This window comes from Gossypium arboreum, chromosome 11 (genome assembly GCF_025698485.1).
Source record: "Gossypium arboreum isolate Shixiya-1 chromosome 11, ASM2569848v2, whole genome shotgun sequence".
Taxonomy (NCBI): domain Eukaryota; kingdom Viridiplantae; phylum Streptophyta; class Magnoliopsida; order Malvales; family Malvaceae; genus Gossypium; species Gossypium arboreum.
Window position 1 is genome coordinate 131,100,884 of NC_069080.1, and position 20,626 is coordinate 131,121,509.

The following is a 20,626-nucleotide window of genomic DNA, read 5'->3' on the forward strand; positions in this document are numbered from 1 at the left end:
ATCACAATGTATTCCTAATTGCCAAAAACTCGTTATAAGATCAAACCTGGAAAAAATTCTTGCTTTTATTTTCCTAGTCTTCCTTTTTTGTCCCAAAAAAGTAAGACATGCAATATACTTTTAAATAAAATAATTTCCTAGTCTTCCTTTTCTCCAATTAAATAAGACAGATTTTATATTTTAAAATAAATTATTTTCCTAGTCTTCCTTTTTCCCAATTAAATAAGACATGCTATCATACCAATCATAGCTCCATAAATATTGATCTTATCAAGATACATAAAATATGGAAGGAATCTTAGAATTAACGAAAATATGGAAACAAAATGATTTGGTGGGCACTTTTACAATTTCACAATTTTAAGAGCTTAAAAAAAAATTCCCAAAGGCATGGAAGAAATAAAATGGGAAGCACTTACTTAAAATAAAAAAATTTAAAGTTCAATGAGATTAGGATAGTATTTTAATAAATAAATAAATAAAAGATGAGAAAATTCTTATCACTTTTTTATACCATACCTTCTATCATCGAACAACTCAATGCATTTGGTTGTCAATGATGATATAGTTTAGATCAGGATTAAAATTTTAAAATTAAATAAAAAGGAACTAATTTAAAAAGAATAGAGATTAAAATTGATTTAATTAAAGTACAGGGACTAACCTCAAATTTTGCCAAATAAGTGTAAGCTGTTTATTGAAACGAGTGGGATGAGAGGGAAATGAAAAAGAAAGGAAAACGGGGAAGGTTCCGCTTAAATTACTTTTTAAAAGTAAATATATTTTTATTCAAATTTATAATTCTATTATTTATTTGTAATCCTCACTTTACAACAGTAAACATATTTTTTCGTTAGTCTTTCTTTTTCCTTAATTAAAGGTTGATGACTTATATTATATATGTTAATGGTAACTATAAAATGGTCACTAAATTATTACGTTTGTTTTATTTTGATAATTTGAGTATTAATTTTTCTAATTTAGTCACTAAATTTTTCAGAATCAAATATTGTCATTCTCTCGTTAGTTACCACTAGATGATAAACAGAAAGTTTATGTGAAATATTTTTATTGATTTAATAACAATTTTAGTACTCTAATATTTAGATATTATATCAATTTAATCCTATATAAAAAATTCACAAATTTAGATTTCAATATTTATAAAATTTTTATTTTAATTCAAAATTTAAAAATAAAAATAAATTTAATGTAAGTCGATTGAACCAATGCAATCATAAATTTTATTATTATTGATTTCTATAATGGTTGGATTTTGAAAATATTAAAATTTTATCTAAACTTGTACTATTATATATTATAGATAGATTATAGATTATAAATATACATTCTGATGGCAAATAAAATGTATATACGGTGTATGTAAAGGCCTTATACTATGGATCATCAAAGTATAAAGGTTAGTATTAGATAAAGTGAAAGTGAGTTGATTATGTCCTCCAATCACTTTCCTACTCCGTCTTTTTCCCAATTAAATAAGACAGGCTATATACTTTAAAAATAAAATATTTATAAAACTTTTAAGACCGGCTATAATTAAGAGCTGCCTCCTGCCATTGTTTTCCCAGCAAGATGTCTGTAGTCACATCTTGAAATCCAAATTAAAGATTTTAAAGAATTTTCTGAGCTCACTCACTATAATGGCCTGGTCTGCTGTGACATCTGCAGTAACAACAATTGGCAAGCTGCTAACTGAGGAAGCCATATACCTATGGGGGGTGGAGGAGCAAGTTGATCGTCTGCAAACAGAGCTCAAATGGATGCAGAGCTCCTTAATGGTGGCAGAGACAAAACAATCAACGGATGAGAGGATTCACCTTTGGGTTGCTGAAATCAGAGAGCTTGCTTATGATGCTGAGGATGTTGTCGAGGAATTTGCTCTCAAGATTGGCTCCAAAAACAAAGGTTGTCTTACGTCAGCCTGCTGTTTGAAAGAGGGATGGACACTCCACAAAACTAGGTTAAAGATCGAGAAAATCATAGAAAGAATCAACGACTTGGTCCGACGACTACAGGCCTATGGCGTAAAGGAATTAAAGGACGGAAAAGAAGAATCAAGTTCTTCAACTGAAAGGCGAGAATCAAGACGGCCTTATCCTCATATTATGGATGATAATATTGTTGGACTGGTTGATGATACCAATGAACTGGTCTCAATTCTTAAGGATCAGAGAAGTGAATGCAGCGGGGTTGTTTCAATATGCGGCATGGGTGGTCTGGGAAAGACTACTCTTGCCAAAAAAATATATCAGCATCGTGAGGTTATTGGTTATTTCGATCACTTGGCTTTCGTATATATTTCTCAACAATGCCAGAGAAGAAAAGTTTGGGAAGACATTCTATCTTGTTTCAAAAAATTAGATAGAGACGACAGGGAGAAGAGAGATGAAGAATTAGCAGAGAAATTATTCAACATTTTGAAGGATAAAAAATGTCTGGTGATACTTGATGATATTTGGACCATTGAAACTTGGGATAATCTAAAACCTGCCTTTCCAGTTGTAGGGGACAGCCATAGCAAGATATTGCTCACCTCTCGAAACAGTGGAATAGTTTCAAATGCCGACAAAAGAGGTAAAATTTTCCTAAGTTGATAAAATTGAGTACTCTTGTTCTTTTTATGGAAAATAATTATGTATATTGTTTCAGAGTTGCGCTGCCTAAACAATGAACAAAGTTGGGAATTGTTTCAAAAGATTGTATTTCCTCAAAGAGATTCTACAGGTAACAATGTTTAAATTGCAGAATTATTTACCATGATGAATATACATATATGTTTGGTTTAGTTTGTTAAGCACTTTCGTGCTATTCTTCTATATGTTTTTTTTCCTTTAAGAAATATGATTTGGCAACAAAAATTTTTATCCTGGAAAGAACAAACAAACATACAAATTCCAAAAAAACACGAAAAGATAAACTAACATGAGAAAACCACAGTACTCTCTAGATCCTTAGATCAGAAAGATGAAGCTGCAAGTAAACCATCCTTATCAAAAATAAAGACCATCGTTGATTTGAACCACCAAAAATGCACATCTAAACCATCCTTATGAAAAATAAAGACCAAGGAAGATGGTAGTTGATTCGAACAACCAAAAATGCACATCTCCTTACGGCCCTATTTAGCAAACCAATCCACTGTATATTGGCTTCTCGTCTAATAGCATTGACTTTCACAGAAAAAAGTTTCATGACCAGCTTATCAAAAACTTGAAGGACTGACCTTAATCTCCATCTTCGATCTTGACTCTTCTTCTCAATATTTGAAGCAATAGTCTAATAGTCAGTTTTAATTATCACATTAGTCCATTTATTCTTCACAGCTAATTCAATCTTTGTAACCATAGCTTTAGCCTCGACAACCTCAAATGAATCCATTATAATCCTTTTACCAATCCCATCCAGCATCTTCCTACTTGAATTTCTGCCTATTACTCCAATATCGGCACAAGCTGTTGAGGTGTCAAATACCCCATCACAGTTAACTTTAACCCAACTTTCTAGTGGTTTCTACCAAACATCAACACAAGTTGTCGACTTCCCAGTTCGATCAAAGTTATTGTTTGAACAGAGGATCCCTTGAAACAAGGCAAGTGAAAACAATTCTAACTTTGACTTCCTCCCTCATACAGGGCATTTGTAACAACTTTGAGAACCATCTGTCAAATAATTGAATTCAATCCCTTAGCACTTGAAGACCAAAACAAGCCTCATACCCTATTCCCCTAACTCAATTACAACTAAGAATAATATGTTCAACAGTCTCATCTTCAATACCACATAAACAAACTGGGTTTGAAACACACTTTCTTTTCCACGAAATAAAACGAGATGTAATAACATTATGACACAATTTCCACAAGAAAATTTTAATTTTGTTTGGTACTTGTAAGCTCCAAATAGCTTTCCAAGTGCTCCTATCAATTGAGTGAGAGCTGGAAAGTTGTAAAGAAGACTCATTTCCATAGTGCTTTCTCAACTCCTTATACCTTAGACTTCCCTCTAATTTAAGAATACTTCTTAAAAGTACTTTTAGGAAAAAAGAAAACACTTTTGGGGAAGCTAAAATTTTCAGCTTCTGAAAAAGAGTACTTGTAGGCCAATTTTTAGTTTAGGAGAAGTACTTTTTCTCTCAAAAAATAGTTTGTTTAGGAATGTTTTTGTTCAAAAAGTGTTGTTTGTCTCAAAAGTGCTTCTTAAAAGCAATACTAAATAGACCCTCATCGAATATTTTTGACCAACAGCTGTAAATGGCCACACCAATCTATCTTGTTCATCTGTTTCATGAAGAGGAACTTTCAAAATTTTTACAATTTCAATATCTTCTAACCAAATCGAGATACCGGAGAAGTCCCATTTAAGTTCTTCTGAACAAATTATCTTAGCAACGCTTGTTGTTTAGGATCCCTCAATATTTCCAGGATGCTTTAGATTCCCATCTTTAACTCCCAGCAGCCTTCTATCTTTCCACATGTGGATGCTTTCGTCATTTAGCACCTGCCAAATCAAAGTCTCCTTTAAAAACTCTTTTCCTTCAAGAATGCTACTCCACACCCATGAATTAAATAAAGTCCTTTTAGAATCCCTCAATATTTCCCTTTTAAGCTTCAAGGAAATTAGAATTCTGGAAATAAGTCTTTTTAAAATCCTAGCCCAAAGAGCATCAGGATCCTAGATTATCAGTCAAGGCTCAAGACTGTTTTGCAAGCAGAGCAAGGTTAAATAATTCAAGTTCTCTAAAACCCATGCCCCCTACATCTTTGGGTGTCGTAAGATTCCTCTATGCTTGCCAATGAATACGTCTCTCATTTTCCTTCTTCCCCACCAAAAACCAGCCAAGGCTGAATTCATTTCCGCATAATATTTTTAGGAAATTTGTAACAAAGCATCATATACATTGGTACGAGTACTACCGCTTTAATAAGAACCTCCTTCCCCCCTAAAGATGATGTTTGCTACTTCCAGTCCTTAAGTTTGGTAGACCTTATCTTTGATATGCCTCAAGTAGACAAAGAAGGGACCCCCAAGTAGACGCCCAAATTAGTTGCCACCGTTATATTAGTCTCTTCCTGAATCAACCTTTTAATATCTTCGGGAGTATTCACACTGAAAACTTTGCTTGATTTATCATAGTTGACCCTTTGTCCAGAAGCTGCACAATATTCTTGAATCAAGTTAATCATTCCCCTACAATCTAACGAATTAGCTTCCAAAAACAATAAAGAATCGTCCGCGAATAACGAAAGTGACACTGCAAGATAATGACTACTAAGGCTAATCCTAGATATAAAACTATACTCGACTCTATTAATAATTATAGGAGAAAGGACATCCAAACAAATAAGAAAGAGGTAAGGTGATAGAGGGTCACCTTGCCTTAGACCTCTAGATGGTTAGTATTTTCTACTAGATTTACCATTAATAAGCAAAATGTAAGAAACACTCCTCACACACTCCATTATAACAATCAATCCATGTTAAAGCAAATCTCATTTTTCTTAAAATAGCTTCCAAAATCCACCACTCTAATCATATGTTTTATTCATGTGTAGCTTCCTAGCAACCTCACACTTTTTACCCCTCTTCTTCCATTTCAAATGATGAAAACTTCTTGTGCAATTAAGATGTTATCATGTATTTGTCTACCTACCACAAAAGTACTTTGATTATTCTTAATCACTACCCCTAGAACTCCTTTCAAAGTATTCACCATGATCCACGATATAATTTTATAGGCAAAATTACAAAAAAAATTGGCTTGAATAATGTCATTAATAAAACATATAGTATTCGGAATTAAATCTGAATCTCATTTAAACCCATCAGCAATTTCCTTCCCTAAAAAACTCTTAGTAGGTAGCTTTCAGAAAAATCCTTTTAATAATTTCCCAATAATTATGGTAAAAAATCTTGTTAGAATCATAAAAAAAGGATTAATTTAATTGTTTTGTATACTTAACTTGTACAATATAAGTAAAATTTTATAATTTTATCTCCAAACTGGATCAACACAATTTAAAATCAAATAGTTTTTTTATATCTCACTTTATAATTGTTTTTTTATATCATTCTTCAAACATTGAAAGTATTTTCTTCCATTAAATATTTCTTTTATTGGAGTATTAAATATTAGTCGTAAAACCATAACGCATGAACTATTCTAAACAACCCTTAAAAAGATATGTAAATTTTGTTTTTTATCATTTTTACTTTTTTAGATTTCAGGTTGGATAATGAATTATATATTTATTTTATCTGTATCTCTTTTAAATTAATTAGAGTGAAGTTTCTTATTTAGTATTGACTGTTCCATAAAGTATTCAAAGTATTCAAATAGATTTTTTTTTTTAGTGTAGTTGATAACCGCAATAAAATTTTACTTAGAATATTAAATTTATTAAGGTAGGTGTTGTTAACTAAATTTTGTAAGTGATGAATTTATATTAAAAATATTTGATAAATTAATAAAATTTAAGTTTGGGTTATCTACTTTTACATTTCTTTTATCTAATTAAATTAATTCCTAATTTTCCTATTCTTTTTAAATTTATTCTTAATTTTTATACAGGAAATACAATCAGTGCGGAAATAGAAGAGCTAGGAAAGAACATGGTTAAAATTTGTGCAGGGCTTCCATTAGCCATTGTTGTATTGGGAGGAATTTTAGCTACAAAAAATAATTCATTAAACGAATGGCAAAAGATATCTGACAATGTGAAATCATACTTGAGGAGAGGCAAAGATCAAGGACCAGAGGATGTGTTAGCATTAAGTTATGATTATTTGCCTCTTTATTTAAGACCATGTTTCCTCTATCTAAGTCATTTTCCGGAGGATTATGAGATAGATGTGGATAGATTGATTCAATTATGGGTTGCTGAAGGTATTGTGTCAGTAAAGCAAGAAGAAAGAGACGGTGGGGAAATTGCGGAAGATGTGGCGGAATCTTATTTAATGGAGCTTGTGAAAAGGTGCATGATTCAAGTACGAGAAAGAGATGTGGCAACCTTAAAGGTCAAGACGATTCAGATGCATGATCTGATGAGAGATCTTTGCTTATCAAAGGCAAAACAAGACAATTTTGTCTTCATTGTTGATAGATCAAATGCATCTTCATTATCTATGATTCTGAAGGTTCGTAGGGTTTCTGTGCATGAGTTTTTTTTCATACAATGCATTAAAAGTCCAAATATTCGGTAACTTTTGTTCTTTAATGATTTCTTTCCGAAGGAGGCATTAGAAAAATCTATGCTATTGGAAATGTGGAATTACATTGAAAAACATAAAGATGAAGTTTGGAATCCACTTGTTTGGATTCTGGTGACTTCGGTAGTTTGTAGCGACCTTTTTAAAGCTTGGGGAATTTGGAGATACATGTTCAACAACTTCAAATTGCTAAGAGTCCTAAACTGTGAGCTAAGATCTTATAATTTTGCAGGGTGGAAGTTACCTAGTGATATAGGTAATCTCATCCATTTAAGATTCTTGAGTCTAAGGAGTTTTGACTTCAAATGGTCAAAGTTTCCATCATCTCTAGGCAACTTAAGGTGCTTGCAAACCTTGGATTTAAGAGTTGAAAAGAGAAGAATTCATGTACCTAATGTGATATGGAGGATGGAGCAACTAAGACATTTATATCTCCCTCGCAGATGTAAAAGCAGAACTAAGTTGAAGTTGGGTACTTTGAGAGAACTCCTAACACTTGTGAACTTCAACACCAAGAATTGTTATCTGAAGGATCTTATCAACATGACAAATCTTAGAGAGTTGGTGATGAATTCGCCCTTCAATATTGAAAATTTCAATGAGGAGGAGTTGGGCAAGAATCCACCCATAATCGGAAGTAAATATCTTCATTCCTTGTCTATTGTTAGCAATTGGATAGCCAGACCAATAAATCCAAGACATTTGGCCCACCTCCTCTCAGGTTGTACAAGTATTTGCAAGTTGCTTATAGATGCAAAGATGATTGAGATGGGTGAGTTACCAGAGTATCACTACTTCTCTTCACATCTCGCTTACATACATTTGAAATGGTGCAAGTTTGAGAAAGATCCAATTCCAATACTAGAGAAGCTACCTAACTTAAGGATTCTTGAAGTCGAAGGAAGTTTCGGAGTAAATGAAATGTGTTGCTCTGCACAGGGTTTTCCACGACTTGAGTCTCTAAGACTTCTGAATGTAGGCAAATTGGAGGAGTGGAAGGTGGATGAAGGAGCCATGCCTTCTCTTCAGCGATTGGAGATTGCGGAATGCAGAAAGTTGAAGATGCTTCCAGAGGGATTGAGGTTCATTACAACCCTCAAAGAACTGAAGATTGAATCAATGCCAAAGTCATTCAAAGTTAAATTGGAGGAAGGAGGAGAAGATTTATACAAAGTCAAACATGTTCCTTCTATCATATTCCAATAGTGGAACTACTAGATTGATTGATAATTGAGAGGTAATTTCATAACCTCTAGTTTAGGAAATGTTTCCTACTTTCTTTGCTTCTTATATATCTTCCGTTTTTGACAATGTCTCACATTCTCACTCAATTTGTCAACACACCATGAATAATTACATTTATTAAAAGTCAAAGGAAGTCACTCAGACATTGATATATTTAGTTTTGCTTTTCAGGTAAAGACGCCATTTTTTCACCTGCTACTGCTATTCACTGGTTCAAATCTATATTTAAAACTCCAATTATTAGTAGCGTGTGAAAGTGTGTTACATGGTGAGATTTGGAATTATTTTCTCTCTTGTATATATCTATGGTTATTGAAATCAGACTGGTTGACTGTTTGTTGTTTTCTTCAAATTACAATAAAATGGTTGCAAGATATGGTATTGGAAGAATGGGAGGCGTCTGGATTAGCAAGGTACGAAACCCCTCCTCCATTTCAATTTCCTTCAATCTAATTTAATTGCACATTAATTTTTGTCTTTTAAAACATAAAATTGCAGATAAGGAGACGTCACTGACCTTTGTTCCGACATAGCCTTGTTTTTATTTGTTTGGGTTGCGGTGCTTTCTTCTTTTTTCTCTACTTAAGTTTGCTCGAGTCTTTCTCTTTTTATTATAAGGGTAAATTATAAAAATAGTTACTTTTGTTTGTTTTAGGTTACATTTTAGTCACTTATGTTTGAAATGTTACGTTTTAGTCATTTATGTTATTATTTTGTTACGAAATGATCACTCTTTCATTAAGTTCCGTTATTTCCCTAACGGTAATCCTACGTGGCAGTCCAACTAGATTTTAAGTGCCAACTTGGATTTCCTAATGGGATGAGAATAGATTTTTTATTAAATAAATTTAATTAATTAAAATTTTAAACCCTAAATATTAATTAAAAAATCGTTCATCTCCTTTTTTTAGTTTTCTTTTCAATTAGCTAAAAAAGTTATTATCATAAAAATTTTTTATTCACGTACGAAAACAAAAGAGGATTCAATAGAGGGTTCAAGTATGTCTTCTTCACTGATAAATTTATGTTCTAAAACTTAAAATGAAGTGGTTGTCGATAAATAAGAAGACGGTAATCATTTTTGTTCCTAATCATTGTATTTTTCAATTCTTCACGTTCTTGAATAATTAGTTTCTCAATCCGATTTTTTTTATCTAAATCAGCTTGTTTGTTCACAATCCCTTTGTGGGTATCCCTTTTTTTTTATTTAAAATTCTTTTAATTGTTAATATTCATATCAAGAATTTTAATTTAGGGTTTTATTAAACAAAATTTAATTTTTATTTTTCAAGATTGAATAAAAAAGATAGATGAATGCAAAGAAGACATACCTAAACACTCCATTGAATCTATCTTTATGAAGTAGTCAATTTGATTTTAACTATTTTGATCTTAATAATAGTTTTTCCAATTAAATGAAAAAAAAAAACATTGAGAAAAAGAAGAGACCGAAGAAAAATTAAAAAGAGGAGATTAATAGATTTTTTAGTTAAGGTTTAGGTTTAAAAATTTTAATTAATTAAATTTTTTAGTTAAAAATCTATTTTTATCCCATTTAGAAATCTAAGTTGGCATCTAAAATCTAGTTGGACTGCCACGTAAGATTACTGTTAGAGAGATAACGGAACTTAACGGTAGAGTGATCATTTCGTAACAAAATACTAACATAAGTGACTAAAACGTAACATTTCAAACATAAGTGATTAAAATGTAATCTGAGGCAAACAAAAGTGATTATTTTTGTAGATTACCCTTATTATAATGTACAAAATGTAATTTAGAAGCCAAAGCAAGACCATGCTTTTCTCTTGTAAAATTCATCACTTTGTTGTCTATGGTCATTTCTACTCTTCATTTTCCTTAAATATAAGTGTTTGATATATATTTGGATATGGATACAAGATAAAGAGAATATGATGTCCTTAATATATACATATTTTTGAAAAAATTGAATATATGTACGTTGGACACATTTCCCTTTTCAAATATTTCCTCATTTTGTGCAAGTTGATTGGTATTCAACGTAATCCTTTCCGTCGTTCGGTATGATCATCCTTAACTCAATAATCTTTATTATGATATAAGTACAATGGTTGCACTTCATCCCTACACTTCCGAAGCAAAAAATAGGAAAAATTAATTCTTACCAGCTAATAACATGTTAATACATGTAATCCACGATATCTTATTTGTAAAATTAACTAGAATAAATCAAATCATACGATAAATATAATCTAGAAGTTCCAAATTTATCAAACAAGAAGAAAGAAAGAAGATACAATTGGATTTTTTATCAACAATTGATAGTTTAGCAAGCTATGCTTTATAAAAGGAATATAAGGAAATCAAAGATTCCAAATTCGAGATTTAACCGAGTTGGTTCGCCATGTTCTCATTCTTTGGAACATTTGTTTTTTATATCTACCAACAATATCTTGATGATAATAAGCTTAAAAATAAAAAAAAGAAGAAGAATTCAAAGGAATCGAAGATTCTAAATCCATGCTTAGATTAATGGATTGAAAATTTCAAATCCACTTAATTAATTCAAATGATATTTACTCAATAAATTTAAAGTGCAGTTGTAACCTCTTTCAGTACAAAATCAAATTATCTTATTTCAATTGTCTTGAAATTCTAGTTTACAACTTTTATTTGGACTCATCTTTTCCTTGAAATGTAATTCGGATTCAATGAAAAAATTGAACATAGTATGTGTGCACGTGGAGATGTCCAAATCTTTAAATATAAGTTCGACATGAGAGAAATATTGTAAAACCCAATGTTAAAAATTTATAAAATTCTTTTCGTTATAAAACTCAATGATAAAATATATAAAATATCTTATGTCATTTGGATTAGGATACGAAAGAATAATAACGAACTATTTGTAGTTCAAGGCGTGATAAAATCTCAGTAGCTAAGATATAAATGTTGCAAAATACTATACAAAATCACAGTCACATTTGGTAGAATGATTATTTTGGGTAGTCGTGATAATATTTTCAACTCTAATGCCTTTCCTTCCACCATTCTTAAACAGGTTTAGAAGCTGCTGCTCCTTTTTTATTTGAGTTTCTCTTTTTCTCTCAAAATTTAACCTTTTTTGGATTAAGGAAATTACCCATCGCTCATTTATTTTTATTTTTTTTGTGAGTTTTATTAAAAGAAATTGTTTGTGTTCAAGGTAATTGTTAAAAGGGGGCTAAAAACAGCTCCTTTTGCCTTTTTGTATTCTTCCCGCACTCAAAATTTGCTGTTTGGTTGTTAAGAAAATACCCATGTCTAATTTAGTGTTTCTTTTAATGGTTTTGTGAATGTTTTTGAAACTGCCATTATCTGTTAACTGTAAGAAATAAGAAAAAATTGCATCCAAATGTGGTTTTTAATTTCTTTTGTTGCTTCAGCTCTATTTCATTATCTATTAGAGCAACACTCATCATCCCAATTTCATTATCGTGATGATTTTTTCCCCTTAAAGTTGTATCATCATGTAGCTTTACTAGAGCTTTCAATTTCCATTTGTTTTTAATAACTTGATTTGTTTTCTGTTTATAGGTATATGCAGAGACTAACAGCAGTCCTCCTTTACTTGTTCTTAATGAAAAGACATTGATGATTTTTCCATTGACTTGTCTACTCAATGAAGCTCTTTGCCCTGGAAATACTGATTTACCTTCAGAAGTTCCTAAAATGTCCGCAGAGATTGAACACCCTCAAAACAACTGGATACATGTTGGATATGAGGTATGCCTTTAATATCCGGCTGAATTACTAACATAAGGACATGATTGGTTTGAGAGCTGCATCTTGATTTGTAGCTTCATATGTTGCTTTAACATCTTGCCATAATGTTTGAATTGTTTGAGATTGTTTTGGGAATGAGTGATCTAAATGGACTTATATTTATTTGGTCTGTTTAGTTGCCTGGGTTTCTAAACATGATTTCATGGATAATAGGCTCTTACATTTGTTATCTATTTTGTGTGTAACTTGAAACATTTTATTGGACTGACATTGAATACGAATGAATTGGGGCTAGACAAACAGCATTTCTATGTAAATTCTGTAAAAACAAGGCCAGATTCAGACCATCATCCCCCCTTCTTTTTCTTTTGAGAATCCATCCCTGTATAACTACAATTTATCTATTCTGTTTTGGTTTGATAAGTGGTTGATTGTTTAGAACATGTGAGAATGAGCAACACCAAAAGAAGGAACCGAAAAGAAAAAAGAGACCAAAGAGGAATTAGGCAAGTGTGTGTATGAAACTGTGAGGTTATATAGTGTACATCACCAATGACCAACCTCCCAAGGCATAAGAGAAAAAAAGAAAAAGGGGTAAAAACAAGATAAATTTAACATCTGATAGGTGCAGGAAAAATGTTGTTTGAGGCAACTGTGCTCAATTTGCATATCCCTCCTGTTTGTTTTTCTTCTTTTCACTTTGAAATGGAGGCATTACACGTAGCTTTCCGCCTAAGGTTTTACTGAGGTATACTTTCAACTATACTTGATAGATGGATACTAATTTTATTTACTAGCTATTACCATATATGTAAACATTTCTGTTTTTCTTTTCTTGTCAGGTTTCTTCTGATTTTGTGCGGCTTTACATTAATGGGGAGATTGCAGGAGAGCTGCATCTCTCGTCCTTGTCAAATGACAACTCCATGCCAAATGGTTCTAGGAAGAGGACATTAATTGGTATTACTGGTGATAGTAATTTGCAGGGCTTTATCCATGTTGCAAAAGTCTTGCCTTCAACCTTGTCTATAAAGGAGCAGTATGTTAAGGTGGCTTTTACTTGTAGTTCTCATGTTTCCTTGATGATTTCTATAGCATGTAAGTTTACCTTAAGGTTTAGAACTCTAATGTGACAATATGATGCCAGGATCCACCTCTAAGGTTGTCAATTGATGAGTCTTCCATCTCTGATATTGAAGAAGACAATGGCTTTTGGAATATTGTTGGTGGCAAGGTAAACACCAAGGAGTTCTAAACATTTCTTTACTACAAGTTTTACCCTTAAATGATAGCAGTTACACTTTTCTTTTGTGGTATTATAATGTATTATTTTTATCATCCGTAAGTGATCTTTTAGTTTCAGCCTTCATGGTCTTAAGCATTTGATATGGTACCATAGTTGCTTGTTTCATATAATAATGCAAGACAGATTTTTAACCATAGGTTATTGATTCTCAATTGGTATAAGGTTACTGCTCGTAGATCTCCTCTACTATTTACCCTTCCATAGGCATCTTGCCACAGGATATTTTCCTTGGATGTTGTTCTATTGAACACCTTTGGCCAACCGGTAAAGAAGGAACTAGAGGTGATTTAGTGTTGAAGTTGGCCTACATGCAGCATGTGAAGAAGCCAAAGTGTCAAGAAGCAGCCCGAGCCATGCATGCAGCTGTAAAAAAAAGAGATCAAACTGTTGTATTATTACCGAGTGAAGTATGCATCTTGAACCAGAAAAGGTGGCCATGCAACTTGGGACCAATAGACAGAAGCAAAAGCTTACTGATGCTGTCCAATTTCAACTCATTTTGGTTACCTTAAATTCATAGTTTGTAACTTAGTTCTTTTAGAACTTAGTTGGTAAACTTTTTGATGTATTTTAGATGTTGATTAACTGAAAGTTCAGCAAAGCAACTTGTGCAAGCTAGTTTAGCAATTTTCAATGTTTTAAGTGGTGTTAGGTAAATGTTTAGGTAGCATTTTGACTTGTAATGATCATCTCATGTTTGATATATGTAATGGCAGTTTGCCAATGTCAAATTAATGAAAAATCATCATCTTTTTCATTCAATATCCTCTCCATTTCCTTTGCTTATTTTCTTTGCTTTTCAATTCTGTTTCTATTTTGCTTAAAAACTCCAAACCTGATTCTCAAGTTTTCTTCATTCTTCAACCGGATATATTACGCTGTTGTTTAAGATCCAGACTGAAGTTCATATTTCATCCAGATAAAGTGTGTCCAACACCAACAATTGGTATCAAGAGCTCATTTCTTAGTGGACCTGTCATATTTCAACCTTCAGAACAATGGCTACATCAGGCTTCTCACCAGCTGCACCACCAGTCTTCAATGGAGAAGGCTATCACATATGAGTGGTTAAAATGAAGACCTACTTACAGGCATTCGACCTATGGGAGGTGGTCAACTCAGATGTTGAACCAGCACCACTCAGAGCCAACCCAACAGTGGCCCAATGAGGCAACATGCTGATGAAAGGACCAAGAGGCACAAAGCCATGTCAAGCATTCAAAACTCTGTGTCAGATGTGATCTTCACAAGGATTATGGCTTGTGAGACACCAAAACAGGCCTGGGATAGACTGAAGGAGGAGTTCCTAGGTACAGAAAGAACAAGGCAGCAACAACTTTTGAATCTGAGAAGGGAGTTCGAGAACTTGAAGATAAAGGAAGAAGAAACTGTCAAGCAGTACTCAGACAGAATTATGGCTGTAGTAAACAGCATAAGGCTCCTAGGTGAACAGTTTAATGAAGCAAGGATAGTGGACAAGGTGATCTCAACCTTGCCTGAAAGGTATGAGGCAAAGATATCATCCCTTGAAGACTCAAGAAACCTGACCAGCATCTTTTTAATAGAACTGATCAATGCTCTGTATGCACAAGAGCAAAGGAGAGCCAGCAGACAGAAGGAGCACCAAGAAGATGCCTTTCAAGCCAAAGCCAAGTCTGCCTTAAGCACCTCTGCCTACAAAGAGAAGAATACCTGATCAAACGAGCCTAAAGCAGATGGTGCAGGAAGATATCCACCCTGCCCACACTGTAAAAGGGCAAGTCACCCGGATGAAGTATGTTGGTTTAGGCCTGATGTGCAGTGCAGATTCTGCAAGAAGATGGGTCATGTAGAAATGGTTTGCAAAAACAAGGGCAGACCAAGACACAACCAACCCCAGTAGCCAAAAGCTGAAGCTCAAGTAGTAGAAGAAGACAATGACCAAGAAGAACAAGTTTTTGCAGTTTCTTACTCAACTGCTAAAGGAAAAGCCACAAATGGATGGTTGATAGACAGTGGTTGTACAAACCACATGGCCCCTGATGCTGGCAATTTTAAGTCAATTGACAGAAGCTTCAAAACAAATGTGAAGGTCGGAAATGGACACTTCATCAAAGTTGAAGGCAAAAGAGATGTGCTGATAAACACTCCTACAGGTACCAAACTTGTTACAAATGTCTTGTTATTGCCTGAAATTGATAGAAATTTGCTTAGCATTGTTCAACTGCTTGAGAGCAAAGAATGCTTGATTAGTGATCCTAGTGGCTCCAAGCTCATGACAGTAGCTATGACAGAAAAAAGTTTTATTGTGGACTGGAATAAGAGTCTAGATAGTGCCTACACAGCTGCTGCAGATGAATCCAAGCTGTGTCACAAGAGGCTTAGCCATGCCAACTACAAGTAAATGGCTCAACTAACCAAAGAAGATTTGGTTGAAAATTTCACTAATTCAGTTGAGAAAAAAAAAAACTTTTAACACTCAAAGAGGTGCATGATATGCATGGGAACCAATCACCTGCTCAAATAAAAGAATTAAAAGCACATGTAACTAGCTTGGAACTTGAGTTGAAATCATTGCAAGCAACTAACAGAAATATGGCGGAACAGCTAGAGAACAAAGCAAGTGAAGTAGAACAACTGGGAAAACAAAATATAGGACTCCAATCCCGCATTTTAGAACTCAAAATAATGTTAGAAAAGAGAGAAAAAGAAATTTTTATTCTCACGAAGAAACTTGATGATGATAACAGTGAATCATTGTCTGGTACAAAGAACTTGACTGCTCAGGTAAATAATCTGCTATCAAAGAAGGAGAATTTGCAAGCTGAGAAGGCTCTGTTGGAAGAAAATTTGGCATTTGAAGGTGATGAAGCATCAAATCAAGTACAGAGTTTAATGGATGAGGTAAACACATTGCAGCAGCAATTGGAATCCCTTCATATCCAGAAGGCAAAACTGAAATTGCAGTTTGAGAGAAAGAAACAAAAGTCATCCGAAAGATTGAATGAAATGGAGAATCAAAAATCAGAGTTGAAGCAAATGGTCGAGGACCTTCAAAGAGATTTGGAAGCAAAAGGAGATGAGAAAAATGATTTAGTGAATCAAATCATCAGAGAATGCTTAAAGAACAAGAGTTTGCAGCATGCAAGCCAAGGAGAAGTGTTAAAGTTGGCCTGCATGCAACATGTGAAGAAGCCAAAGTGTCAAGAAGCAGCCCGAGCCATGCATGCAATTGTAAAGAAAAAAGATCAAACTGTTGTATTATTACGGGTGAAGTATGCATCTTGAACCAGAAGAGGTGGCCACGCAGCTTGAGACCAATAGATAGAAGCAAAAGCTTACTGATGCTGTCCAATTTTAACTCATTTTGGTTGCTTAAAGGAGGTTTGAATCGAATAATTTAGCAATGAAAGTCTGATAATTAAGCATATGAATCCATGAGCAAAGGTATGTCCATCAAAGAAATGTCTAATATAATCATCCAATAAGTCCAAGGATTAAACAAATGAATCCATAAGAAAGCTTAAAATATTATTCCCTACTTTCCCAATATGAGCACCAATTTTATTTTCAACTCCATCTTCAAATTTTTTCTTTTTCTTTTTTTAAAAACTTTTATCTCCTTATTTCTCCATCCTTCAAATAAAGCATGAATAAAAGAAGTAAACAAAATAATAATAATAATTATAATAGTGCTTTTTTAATTTTATTTTTCTCTTTTTTATTCTTAATTTTTTATTTTTTTACAAAATGTATATACAAAGGATAGTAAAATTATGCTTTGTGCATTTTCTCACCTTAAGAAATCCACCTTAATATTTCTACCTATCCCATTTAATACTTAAGCTGAAGGAATATGTCAGTATGCACTAGATACTTATGATAAACTAAAGGACTGGGATTTAACAATTAAGGCTTTATAGGTTAAGATAAAGACATTAAACAAGAAAGAAAGAAAATAAAAATTAAAAGGCTCAAAATCAGAGCACTAAGGATAATTATGCAAGGGCTGGCTTGAAAGGCAAACGATCCAAAAAAATTGCCTAGGTCTTTACTTATCATGCATTTGAAATTAGTCATCATATTCAAGGGTAATAAGCCAATTGATTCTAAAATCATGATAAAGATATTACTTACAACCCATTACAATTCATACATATCATTTAGGATAGGTAATGTATCAAAGGAAAGTTCAAAAGATGATATTATCGAAGAAAGTTCAAAGAGGAGAAATCCAAAGTTCTAACAGAACCTAATTATACAAAACCCATGAAACACATTTTATAATAAGTTAGCAACTAATCTTTCAATAATCATCAATTATTCAAGCTTACATACTTTAGTACTTTGCAAACATATTAAAACCTAAAAAATATTAGATATATTAAACGATCATGCTTAACATTTACTGACATCACACACAAAAAAACTAACAAAATATTTTTTTTAGAGAGAAAAATCACACACAATAAAAAAAAAAAATAAGGGTATGCATTCTAATAAGGTGCAGTCTCAAGATTATATTATTATACATACTCTGACACCTTAATTACAATACCAACACTTAGTGAATTTTTTTTGAAGCAAACTTAAAATTTTCACAAAAGTATCCCCTACCCCTGCCAAATTAGGACATTGTCCTCAATGTCAAAATCATGAGTGAAGTTTAGAGGATATTACCTATGATAGTTGGTCAAAACTGCTACAGCTGAAGCACAACAATATATACAGAAATATAAATATAGGTTGAATCTAAAAATTGGATAATGTCACAAAGACAAAGTTAAATCCATTTCTCGCTTGTAAATATCTCTTTTCCTTTTTTTGGATTCAGCAATCTGTTGAGTGATTAGATTTAGATGGTATTCAAAAGCTTAAAGCTTATCATGTAGTTCTTCAATAGTTGTAGCAGAAATCAAAACATTCCTTGCCTTTGTAGACACAAATCCATTTTCCACAGCATTATCTAAAACAAGAGCAAATTGTTATAATAACCATTAACATTAAGCAAAACAATTGGTTTTTTTATGTAAGTGGAAAGATAACCGAGATATTATGCAAGATATTTCCTCTAATAAATAAGCAAAAAATAGTAAAAAAGTGAACAGTTCTTCAAAAAGAAATAGAAGCATACATGGATGTACAAAAAGAAAAATGATTACACACAACAGAATATAAAATATATAATAAAATATTAATAATTACAAATTTTTTATTTTTTATTTTTCAATTTTCTTTTCATTTTCTCATTTTTAATTTTTTCTTTTTCAAAATTTTTAGTTTTTTAGTGATTAAAAAACATAGATACAAACATCAAATAAAATGGAAGAAACAAATGATTATTGTAAATGAAGTGAAGGGTTGAGGAATTATTTACAGTAGTTGTTATTGTAGCTCACATCTTCCTCTGGTTTTATGTCCAGAAACGGCTTGAATGCCTTCTCTGAGTCGAGGACCAGTTTCCCATCCAGTTTTCTTACAAACTGGCAAACAGGGTCGTTTTTCATCAGATTCCCAAGAACTGAGGCCATAAATCAAGAAGTTCTCGTTGCACAGCTCCACTAGGATGTGACTCGAGTAATTTGGTTATCTCCAAAGAGGAGGTCCAAATTCTCCTTACACAAACCATCCTTAATAAATCTTATTTTGTCTTCTCGATTTATGGATATCATTCTAATAGAACGACATTTACCTTTACAAGACCATCTGGCACACTTGTGGCAAAGCGCTCCAAGGCGTTTTACCCTTTGTTTTTTCGCATAACTACTTCTACCCGTACCTAGTAAATGAAAGAAAGAATGAAATTCATGAAATCTTTACATTTCTTTCAATGATCATTTGTACGTCCTCAGGCATGCCCTTTCGCATAAGCATCCTCAGTCTTTCACACCTGATCTTGTAAAGCTTTATTATCATATTTGTGGGAAGACAATAAAATCGTCTTTGCAATCTAAAAATAGCATTATCCATTTTGAAGGCAAAAAGAGCTTGTAAAAAAAATCAAAAGTACTCTGAAAGCAAAGAAAATAAGATGAGAAAACTTTGAAAGCAGAGAAATTAAGACGAGAGAATTTTGAGAGCAGAGAAAAATGAGAGAATTTTGAAAGCAGAGAAAACAAAATGAGAGAGAAGAGTAAAATGTTCTGAAATTGGGAAAGAAAGATTATACAGTATCAGTCTTAAATAAAAATCACATATTTTTCCATAAAATGGTAAAATTGAAAAATAGTCCATTGGCCTTCCATCTTTACACTTTTGCCCCAAACATGCATTAAATGCATATAATCATTACATTATGTCCAATTACCATACTATCCTCAACCTTTCCCTATAATTCTATACATGAGTCATCATTATTTTGGTATAATTGCATTTTAGTCCTTCCTCAATCAACTAAAACTCCTTAAACTCCTAAATTCTTTCATAATCCTATTTTTACCACAATAATTACTATTTTATTCTCAATTTAGTCTATTACTTGAATAAAAATATTTTTCCTTATTTATAAAGTATTTTCTAACTCTTCCCTATTTCTAATTATTCGATACCTAATTGCTAAATTTTTCTACTCTTCTACTTCTAAAAATCCACTATCATTTCCAGATTTTCATAATTTCCACATTAGCTTCCAACCCCCATCTGAGGACATTACATTTCTCTCCTCTTAAATAAATTTCATCCTCGAAATTTACCTGTCGAAAATAACTGAGGATATTATTGTTTCATGCTTTCTTCTCTTTCCCATGTAACTTCTTCATAATTATGATGTCTCCACAGCACTTTCACTAAAGGAACCTTTTTATTTCTCAACTTTTTAACTTCTCGAGCAAGTATTTTCATTGGTTCTTCTTCATATGTTAAATCGGGTTGAACTTCTACTTATTCGGAAGTAATTACATGGGATGGATCTGATCTATATTTTCGAAGCATTGAGACATTAAAAACATTGTGAATTCAATCTAATTTAGTTAGTAAAGCCAACCTATAAGCAACCAGACCAACTCTTTCCAGAATCTCATATGGTCCAATAAACTTGGGGCTTAATTTTTCCCTTTTTTCCCAAATCTAAGTATTTTCTTCCATGGAGAAACTTTCAAGAGTACCTTATCTCCCACCTGATAT

The 20,626-nt window shown here is 32.6% G+C and overlaps 2 protein-coding genes across 2 annotated transcripts; both read left to right on the forward strand.

The window, feature by feature from the left end:
• Positions 1–1,473: 1,473 nt before the first annotated feature.
• On the forward strand, positions 1,474–9,196 carry LOC108480889 (probable disease resistance RPP8-like protein 2). Its single transcript, XM_053021023.1, is given in 6 exon segments — positions 1,474–2,595; positions 2,671–2,745; positions 6,590–8,464; positions 8,644–8,740; positions 8,846–8,885; positions 8,971–9,196. Coding segments are annotated over 3 exon segments (2,853 nt in total). The 5' UTR covers positions 1,474–1,661; the 3' UTR covers positions 8,434–8,464; positions 8,644–8,740; positions 8,846–8,885; positions 8,971–9,196.
• Positions 9,197–11,393: 2,197 nt separating this feature from the next.
• On the forward strand, positions 11,394–13,361 carry LOC108482717 (SH2 domain-containing protein A-like). The gene is made up of 3 exons (XM_017785838.2): positions 11,394–11,515; positions 12,031–12,219; positions 13,062–13,361. Exons 1-3 carry the CDS (start codon positions 11,447–11,449, stop codon positions 13,350–13,352), a joined length of 549 nt encoding a protein of 182 aa, XP_017641327.2. The 5' UTR covers positions 11,394–11,446; the 3' UTR covers positions 13,353–13,361.
• Positions 13,362–20,626: the final 7,265 nt, after the last annotated feature.

Excerpts from the sequence above, each read along its gene's own strand:
- LOC108482717 (XM_017785838.2), top strand. The coding sequence starts at position 11,447 with ATGATTATTTTGGGTAGTCGTGATAATATTTTCAACTCTAATGCCTTT. Across the intron at positions 11,516-12,030 it reads CTTCCACCATTCTTAAACAG|GTATATGCAGAGACTAACAG; the intron begins GTTTAGAAGCTG and ends TTCTGTTTATAG. Across the intron at positions 12,220-13,061 it reads GGATACATGTTGGATATGAG|GTTTCTTCTGATTTTGTGCG; the intron begins GTATGCCTTTAA and ends TTTTCTTGTCAG.